Here is a 10,019-nt window from a genome sequence, read left to right as displayed (position 1 = left end):
TTTACGAAGACAGACTTAAAGTAGGGCTATTTCAGCTGGGGCGTCACTCACACCCAGTCTTTCGTAAGGCCACAGGATCCCTAAATCTACACTAAGTACCTCGCTGACCACAATGACAAGCTGGCGCAAGTCTGTGACTAAAAATGTAAGTCGACGGGGGCCTCCGGCGCTGACTAAAAATGGCCACTGTATCATGTTGCGTCAACACTCGAGCGCACACTTTAGGTGGCCGATAAGTGATGAGAATGTATGAACTTATGTAATGGACCCAAACACTCGATATGGAGTTGAGAGTGTGAGAGAGGAGACGAGGAGGGGCTGTCCCCACTTTTGAGAAAACACAGTCGTACCTCAGGAGAAAAAGAGTACAGGATCTGTACTCCGCCGATCACGACTGGTGTTTTAGCACCAGCTGCCTGTTCTCTTACTGGGGGGGGGGCGGGACCTCGCACATGCTTTTCATAATGTTGTTGTGGATTGGTTTTCACCCCCAAGGGAATTACACTAAAGTCCAAACAGAGAAACCTGCCAAGTATCACTGGGTGGGTTCTGGTGGACTTAGAGCAGAGTTGGAAAGGGACAACAACTGCATAGGCCTACACTATGTAATACAATCACACTGGGAATATTACACTGGGCTAATATTTGTCTGTTTGAACCGATGCTGTCCAAAAGGCGTAGCCTCTTCCGGAGGCCTCAAGGCCTAACATTCTGAGGCTAACCAATAGCTACTTCCCCCCCAGGCGAAGATATTTTACTCTCTTACTTTGTAACGTGACCTAACAATAAACTTGAACTTGGGAAACCTGGGCAAGATCGTCGACGTTCAGCTGAATCTACAGCTTGTGTCGTGCCAGCCAATAAAGATGTGGGGAAGGTTTAAAATAAGTGTTTGGGAATTCAAATTCCTTTCCCGACATAACTTCGCAATCATACATTAGCGAATATGTCGCTAGGTGAGAGAGGACAAAAATAGAATAAGAATTAGAATACATTTTCATTCGTGATAATGACTTCCTCCAAAGGCTATATATATATATATTCGAGATGGGACTTCAGTCTGTCTTAGTAAACCTCCAGAACGGGTTAGCAGTCCTACACAGCGGGTCATCAGAGACAGGAAGTGACTGAGGTGTTAGGGGCGGGGCAGACGGAGAGAGAAGGAGAGAGAGAGAGAGACACAGGAAGTGAGCGTAGACAGGAAGCGTGCGACAGGTCCATCCAGACCCTTGCGGTGTGTCTCCACCACTACTCTACCTGGTGTCTGGCGTGAGAGTTCCGTCGTCCACGGCTACAAGGAAGCATTGAAGGAAGCGGAGAGAGAGAGAGAGAGAGAGAGAGGCGAGACCCAGATTAAATCACTCCCACCAGGACCACCACATACTGCAGCCACCTACCCCCAGCCTAGCTGCCCCCCTCACCCCCACAGAGTACAGAGCTGGCATCAAACACCGGGGGAACGACAGAGGACAGGGCACTGAGATGAGGAGAAGGAGGGTGAGGAGAGGGGAGAGGCAGCTCCCTTATCAGTATGGCCACTGTTCCCTTGCTGTCATGTATCATCCTGGTGTCACTGGCTGCTTTTATACAAGAGGAGGGAGGGGAGAGAGAGAGAGAGAGAGAGAGAGAGAGAGAGAGAGAGAGAGAGAGAGAGAGAGAGAGAGAGAGAGAGAGAGAGAGAAAAGAGAGAGATAGAAATCAAGAAAGAGAGGGGGGGGAGAGAGAGAGAGAAGAATACTAATGCCAGAGCTGAGCTTGGTCTGTGAGTCATCGCTCAAGGGGGAGGCTGGAGGAGACCAACATTAATCTCCCCACCCCTCCTCTCCTCCCTGCTCCCTCTCCCCCCTTTTCCATCCCAGCATGCCCCTCTGCTCTGGCATGGTATTTCCAGCAGCTCTCCTGGATGCCGTCTGTCTGTCTGTCTGTCTGTCTGTACCACCTCAGTGTACCCCCAGCGTTTGAGACCACAGAGCCGCAGACCAGAGAGAGAGAGAGAGAGAGAGAGAGAGGGAGAGAGAGCGAGAGAGAGAGAGATGATGTCAGAGCTCCCTGACACACGCTGTAGACCCAGCATAATGATCAGCCCCGCCCCCCCGCCACCCGCCCCCCCCAGACCCAGGAAAGCCAAAGCAGGACAGGGTGGATCATGATGGAGCAGGGAGACTGTAGGAGACCATCAGTGTCAGAGGAGGCAGGGCCGCCTGCCAGGTCAGTACCTTGACAAAGGACTCCAGATTGCCATTAAACAACTTAACGTTAAATACAGAGCGGGGCCTAGCCCTCCGGGTGCCGCCATGGGGCTTGGGAGGCAAGTGTGGAGGCCTGGAAAATGGAGAACGTGTTACTTTAAGCTAAGTGTCTCGGATCCATAAACATCCTGTAAACCTTTGTACTTCAGATGCTTGTGAGAAAAAGTTCAGATAAACTATGCATGCACATGGAAAGATTGGGGGGAAAAAAATCAGCAACATGATGACTTTTGCATTGTTTTTTTTTGGGGGGGGGGGTGTGGCGGGTCATTCAAGGTAAGAATGAGTGGATGTCGTGCTGCCGTACCCTTATCCCCCACCAGCCCCGTCTTGCTGCCTAGATGAGCTGCCTCCCGCCCCCCCGAAGATAAACTGTTTGATATATCTTAGCATTTTCATTTTCTACCAAACATCAAAGGTCATGGACATAACAAACTGGCTGGGAGCAGTGTGTGTGAGGGGGCGGTGTGAGACAGGATCTAGCTCACGACTGGTCCCGGTGGGCATACGTGTGTGCGTGTGTGCGTGTGTGTGTGTGTGAGTGTGTGGACCCTAAAGAAACTGTCTGTCAGGTTTGAGGATAGAAAGATGCAACCCCACCAATCCACCCACGGGTATGGCTAGATGGTACAGTTGAAGTTGGAAGTTTACAATGACCCCCAAGCATACTTCCAAAGTTGTGGCAAAAAAAATGGCTTATGGACAACAAAGTCAAGGTATTGGAGGGGCCATCACAAAGCCCTGACCTCAATCCTATATAAAAGGTGTGGGCTGAACGGAAAAAAGTCTGTGCGAGCAAGGAGGCCTCCAAACCTGACTCAGTGACACCAGTTCTGTCAGGAGGAATGGGCCGAATTCCACCAGCTTATTGTGGGAAGCTCGTGGAAGGCTGCCCAAAACGTTTGACAGTTAAGTTAAACAATTTAAAGGCAATGCTACCAAATACTAACTAAGTGTATGTAAACCTCTGACCCGCTGGGAATGTGATGAAATAAATAAAAGCTGAAATAAATCACTCTCTCTACTATTATTCAGACGTTTCAAATTCTTCAAATAAAGTGGTGATCAGAACAGAATCTAAGACAGGGAATGTTTGTCAGGAATTGAGGAAAAATTGGGTTTAAATGTATTTTTGCTAAGGTGTGTGTAAACTTCCGACTTCAACTGTATATACACGGTTATAATCCATGTTTACTTCGACTTTTTCACAAACATTTGTAGCATTGAGCAGGGAAAATATGTCTACAATAATCAATGGCGACAGCATGACAGTAACTACAAGTGACGGTGAACTGATCTTGAGTAAGTAAGTACCATAAGTACATTTTCCTTCACGTTTTTCAGTGGTTTGTAAGCTACTCTTTATCGCTAACATGGAGTTGCCATATACCATCTAACCATACCCCTCCCCCACACACCTATCCTAACTGGCGCACAAAAAACAAACAGTTCGTAACACATCTTTAAAAAATCATATCTTTGCAGTGCACAGTACATCAGAATTCTAAAGAAAACCTGCCTCATTCCATTATTTATGCCATCATCCACCACCTTAAATATCCCGCCCCTCCCCCCCCCTCGCTCAAAGCATTTGATCTTGAAACTAAAACATCTCATTTGCATGCAAAGTATTTCTCCCACTCTATATGTATCTATACTTCTCTCCCTCCCACTCTCTCTCTCAGTGTGAGAGGAGAACATTGCTATTTTTTGATCTGAGGAGAGGATTCAAAGGGAAAGGGATTTCTGCAGCGCTGCTTTGTAGCCGGGTCCCTGGAAGAGGAGAATATTACCAGGGCACGCCGTGCTGCCACGCTGGGCATATGGCAAATTAAAACAGAGGGGAGCCGGGAACATCTGCTCTGCTCTCAACAGGGTCAGGACTTTGACAACAGATACAAGTATGGATTCTTCTGCTCTCACACAATGGTAGGGAACTATTTCTTCATGAGGCTAAACTTTTACTTTATAAAACAGAAAAGATGTTACAGTATGGGAGATAATACAGTATGTTCATTGTCAATGAGCAACCAAAAAATATGCAATCAGGTGAGGTTAATTGACTATTATTATCATGAAGACAGGTGTCTCCAGGAGTGAATCTGAACATCTTGGGCCGGGAGTAGTCTGTGTGTGTGTGTGTGTGTGTGTGTGTGTGTGTCTGTGCGTGTGTGTGTGTGTGTGTGTGTGTGTGTGTAAGGCTGGGGGTCGTTAGTGGTGGGGAGTGGGAGTTGGTGGGGGGGGGGGAGTCTTACCTTGTGGTCATGTAATCTGCTCTGTGACCTGTTGAGAGAGAGGAGAGAGGGGATGTGAGATTGGAGGACAGGCCAGGACCTGTCCCAGAGGACCCTGCGGTGCATTGTGCACATGCTCAGTAAAGCATACGCAGCCTACCATCTGCCCACAACTACTGACCTCACGGTGAGAGGTTAGCTCAGCTCACAAGCACACATACACATGCACACACACTCACGCACACACACGCACGCACGCACGCACAATCTTATGCAGTTGTTCACAGTGTCACGCCTAACCTGCAGTTCAACAGACACACTTAAACACCTGTCCAATCACATTTCACATCTGTCACATCACACATCTAAACTCTCACACAGACACGCCAACGTGAATAGAAAATCACTGGTACACACGCATGCATGCATTCACAAGACAGGTTAACAAAGATTAACCACAAAACCCCTAGAAAAGGGGTGGTCTAAACCTGTGGCCACCTGCTATGCGTATGGACTGGATGCCACCTGTCTGTCAGTCAAACACAGGGGGCGGGGCTACCACCTGAGCACCTGACACTGACATGATTGAAAGCTCTGTAGACGACCGGTCAAAACCTTGAGGCCTCGTTATCTGAAAACTCATTTTTCTACCCCAGGCTGCTACCGCTACGGCTACGGCTACCTACCGGTTTACAGAGTCTGGGACCACCCTGGGTGCTTGCCTTCACTGTCATCTGTGGTGCAGAGAGGCTCTCGGTGTGTTGACAGTAGATTAGTCAGGCCTTGAAGAGATCCCACCGGGGCAGAACACAAGAGAACAACTGCCATAGCAATCATACCTTACTAATGCTAGGAGGGCTATTAAGTTAACCACTAATCAATCACTAAGAAGGATAATACACAGTACTGGACTCCAAAACCCCTTTAGCTCTCTGACTTGGCTGAGTAATGCGGCAGAGATTAGCATCTCACTCGGGACTGTGGGGCAGAGAGGGTAAGTCGCACGACGGAAATGTTACCACGGAGCAGGAGATCGAAAAGGACTATTCTAGAGTCAACCGAGGACTACTCATTGTTGAGAAGTTGTCTTTTTATTTGAAAACCTCCATCTTTCCTTTTCATTTACTCTGAGCTAGGTTGCTAACTCCAGCCTACTAGACAGAGACATTTGAGACAATAGCAGACATATAGCATAATGCATAACGGGAACTTGCCTAGTCCGCATCCGGGCCGAACTAAGCTACATTTCCCTGCGGTTTTGATAGAGGGTAAGACGACAGTGACCATACATACAGGAAGTAGGACAGGACGTTAGGGGGGTGGGACAGAGGGGGGGCGGGGCACTGAGACGATGATGATATTACCTTCTCCCACCGTCCTCTTCAGCAGGTCGTGCTTGGCCTGCAGTTTGGAGATGAGATTACTGCCCTCCAGAAACTCCCGGAATTTCTGTGGAGAATTCAGAGTGATTACGCTGGGCTGATGAGCCGGGCGAGCGAGGCTCTGCCCGTTAAGACAGCAATCTGGGACGAGGCAGCCAAGGGCGGGGGACGGGGGGGGGACACGGCGGGAGGCTTTCTAAAGCTCCATCGCCCCCACCATGTTCGTCATCATCACACAGGAACAGGACTGAGAATAGGACAGGCTCACTGGGGGATATATCGCTGGGGAGCTTTGATGCTGCGACTGCGAGTCGATACTTTTGGGATGATGATGCTGAGCATAAAAATGCTGAGCTGTGCAGTTCTGACAAAATATAATATAGGACTTTTTTGGGGGGGGGATACCACCAAAGTTTAAAAAGTAGGAAAATGCACTATTAAAAACATGGCCATTCCCTGTGTGTGAGTGTGTGTGTCCATTGTGTACCCCTTAAACCACACCGGCTCTCCACACACAGTCCTACCCCGGAGGTGTCAAACAGGTGGCGGTACCGGTACTCACCATGAAGTAGAACTGCTCCGTCTCCTGCTGGTTGGCCCTCCTCTTGGCCATGCTGGGCTTGCTGAGGTACGTCTCGGACACGGTCGACTTGACCGACTCGGTGGAGCGGCTGTGGTGGAAACTCTCCGACACGTCGTAGTCCTCGATGGTCACCATGTCCTGGATGGTGGTCAGGGTCGCTTCCGACGTCTTCTTGATCTGTAGCCCACAGACAGACGGGAGGAGAAGGTTGAGTACAGGTCCCAAAGTCCCAGGTGAGGCGTCAACACATTGTGAACAGTATATGAGAACACAACTTCATCTTTTTGTTGTTGTTGTTCTTTAAAAACCTCCATTCAACTGTACATCAACAACACCCGAACGTATGAAAGTCCTAGTGCTATCATGTGTACCACTGTTTGAATATATCTTAAATCACCTCCGCTGTACCATGAACCCCCCTCTTACCACCCTCTATTCCGCGTGAAACTACCGAGTTAAATTCAGGCCGTTCTGCCTCCCGCACGTTCTCATACACACCGTGACAAATGCATCGGTCCTTGAACATGACTCACACCAGAGCAATCAATTTGCCTGCACTCAGATGGACGAAAAGGAGGTGGAAGGTAAGGAGGCGATGTTATTCAGTCCCGAGCTTTTAAGACTCATTTCCATAGCTGCCACTTTCGCTGTCAAAGGAAAGTGCTCTGCCAGGAGCTTCTAAACGTCAGGGTTGGGCCGAGCGTATCCCATCACTTACATGGGGAGGGTGGATACCGCTATGCAACAGCGCACTAGACAGTTCCTAGCACCAATGGACATATCGCTAAGCCACGGCCCCTTTGAAAACTCAGACAAACAAACAACGCTTCACTGACAGTGACTGACTGAGCGACCGTGACTGAATGACATTCGATGACTTACAACCGCGGGAGTTGGCAAATTTCTGATTTCTGATTTACCACAGCAAGTAATAGACATGTTTTTTTTAAAGATGACAAGAACATTTCGTCTAGAAGCTTTTCACCGTCAGATATTAGCAAGTTGTTTGTCCGACTTTTCTGCCTGTCGTGACTTTTGCTGTGATATGATTGGACAATTTCTATTTTGGGGCGTGACTTAGCGATAGGTCAATCCAGGAAGGAAGGGCCACATCCTCTTCAGGAGGGGGGAGAGGATAGCAATTGTTTTCAGATTCATATAAATCAGAACAACTTGCTTAAGTGCTGCCACTTTTCTTCCCCATCTAACTAGAGAAAAGTCCTTTCTCTCTCCCCCTAACTCTGAGAACGGCTTTTGACCACAAAATGTTGACAACCGATGTCCCGGTGTGATCAATTAGAGGTAGATGGAGCGAGGGGGAGATGAAAGAGGGAGAGAGAGAGAGAGAGAGAGAGAGAGAGAGAGAGAGAGAGAGAGAGAGAGAGAGAGAGAGAGAGAGAGAGAGAGAGAGAGAGAGAGAGAGAGAGAGAGAGAGAGAGAGAGGGGGGGAAGGATGGTGATGATGACATGCCTTAGGCTCACGTGATGGCACAGAGCATGTGTTCACCTGCTGGAGTGAGTGAGGGGGGGGGGGAGCCAGAGACTGTAGAGTGTGTGTATGTGTGTATGTTTGTGTGAACAAGCTGCAGAGCATACCGGTACATGTATGTAACTAGCCATTAGTTGGGGTGTGGGTATAGTATACTACTGTATATACACAGACACAGACACACAGACAGACACACACACACACACACACACACACAGAGACAATCACACAGACACATGGATCAAAGTGTGTTTCAGAGTTTTTTAGGTTTTACCCATGACTCATGTGTAGCGTCTGAAAAAAGAAAACAAGGTTTGGGTTTTGAACTCCGGCGTTCTTTCTTCTCCAACTCTCTTTCATCCCGGTGTGGTTGCGCTGATGGATTACCCCGCTGACACGGCTGATTTTACACACAGTGTGGATGTAGTTACAGTGTCATCCGTCTCCCTGAGAAGGGGGCAGAGACGGGACAGGTCTGGACACGGCTAATGGCAGGGTGAGGAGAGGAAACAAGAGGGTTGGGAGGGCGGGTTCCACTCAAACATTTCACATGGAGCAGTACACGCAGAAACAACGCCAGATGACTGCAGATATCGCAGAATTTTGTGGCGAGGGGAAGCAGCGGGGGGGCACATGACTTCTAATCCTTCTGTGTGACTAGACTGAACATTTCTCTCTCTCTCTCCCTCCCTCTTCCTCTCTCTCTTTCCCTCTCTCTCTCCCTCTCTCTCCCCCTCCCTCTCTCTCTCTCTCTCTCTCCCTCTCCCTCTCCCTCCCTCCCTCCCTCTCTCTCCCTCTCCCTCTCTCTCTCTCTCCCTCTCTCTCTCGTAGGTGCCCTGTACAACCCTCTTAAATGTCGGAGAGTTCTCCTCTCTCTCCCGGCCTCTCCTGGGTGGGCCTGTGGAGGCTAGGAGACCAGCTGTCACCGTATGGAAGAAGGACCCACGCATGCGAGAGAAAACGCTCCCAGCGAAAAAGCTGTCGAAAAAAAAAGTCCATCCATTATTCAGCGTGCTGACTAGTGACCAGTGTTGACTGCGCTGAGGTTCAATTACAGCATGGTCTTTTAGAAAAGCTTGCTCGGTCTTACCCACTGGTACTCCCCCCACAGGACCAGTTCAAGGCCTGGGGGGGGGTACATCGTCCCTTCTCTATGACAGTGCCGGGGCGGCGCGAGTCGAAAGGCTCCCGTTTGAGTACTTTTCAAAGTGCATCCTTCCTTACCTAGCGCTTATGGGTTGCGGCTCTGAATCCCGCCGGGACGTTGAAAAATGTATGCGCTCGCTGCGATGTAAGTCGCTTTGGATAAAAGCTGTCAGCTAAACAGCATTATTACATCACCTCCTTTCCTTGCGTAAAGTAATCCCGGATACACAACAACACGATCGGACTCGGTCAAAGCGAGCTTGAAATCTAACTGTGTTGATTTCACACATCCAAGTCACGTCGAGATCGCTGATTTCATTCCACAATGGAATGGAGGAAGACGGGATGCACTTAAAACTGAAAGAATATTCAAAACAGGTTCCGTTGGTACCGACGGGACCAGAGGGCGTAGCAGCCGACTCCCTACAGTACCTAGGACGGTGCTAGGGTGCTAGGGTGCTATGCTATGGTGCTAGGGTGCTATGGTGCTATGCTATGGTGCTAGGGTGCTATGGTGCTATGCTATGGTGCTAGGGTGCTATGGTGCTAGGCTAGGGTGCTAGCGTGCTATGCTAGGGTGCTAGGGTGCTGATTGAGACCGACACGTCGACAGTATCGACCCAGGCTGAGGCTAACGAGTCTAGCTGGCCGAGCCTTCCACCTGGGGCCTGTGTGGTGGTGTGGTGAGTAGCTTATCGGCTGATCAGTGAGTCAGGCTGCAGAGTGCAGGCGAGGTCTGAACACACCATCTCCCAGGCTTTGATGTTCCTCCCTGAGGTTTATCTGCAGAGAAACACACACACGCACACACACACAACCACAACAGACACACATAACACACACAGACACACACAGACACACACACAGACACACACACACACAGACAGACAGACACAGAGACACACACACACACACACACACACACACACACACACG

The 10,019-nt window shown here is 49.4% G+C and overlaps 1 protein-coding gene across 4 annotated transcripts in view; it reads right to left on the bottom strand.

Moving 5' to 3' along the window:
- Nucleotides 1–10,019, bottom strand: part of srgap1a (SLIT-ROBO Rho GTPase activating protein 1a) — a gene marked incomplete at its 5' end in the record, with an annotated part of 93,777 nt that overhangs the window by 27,478 nt on the left and 56,280 nt on the right. For 2 of the 4 annotated variants that reach the window (XM_080544830.1, XM_080544831.1), the window contains 4 exons: nucleotides 2,217–2,322; nucleotides 4,505–4,532; nucleotides 5,848–5,932; nucleotides 6,428–6,625. In XM_080544830.1, the coding sequence (XP_080400956.1) occupies nucleotides 2,217–2,322; nucleotides 4,505–4,532; nucleotides 5,848–5,932; nucleotides 6,428–6,625 (417 nt within the window). Of the gene's footprint in view, nucleotides 1–1,257; nucleotides 1,292–2,216; nucleotides 2,323–4,504; nucleotides 4,533–5,847; nucleotides 5,933–6,427; nucleotides 6,626–10,019 lie in introns of all 4 variants that reach the window. The other 2 variants (XM_080544832.1, XM_080544833.1) reach the window with 1 other exon arrangement.

The sequence above is a fragment of the Nansenia antarctica genome, assembly GCF_963989245.1.
Source record: "Nansenia antarctica genome assembly, chromosome: 14".
NCBI classification, from domain to species: Eukaryota; Metazoa; Chordata; class Actinopteri; order Argentiniformes; family Microstomatidae; genus Nansenia; species Nansenia antarctica.
Note: the sequence above shows the minus strand (reverse complement) of the source record. Positions and strands in the feature narration are given on the sequence as shown.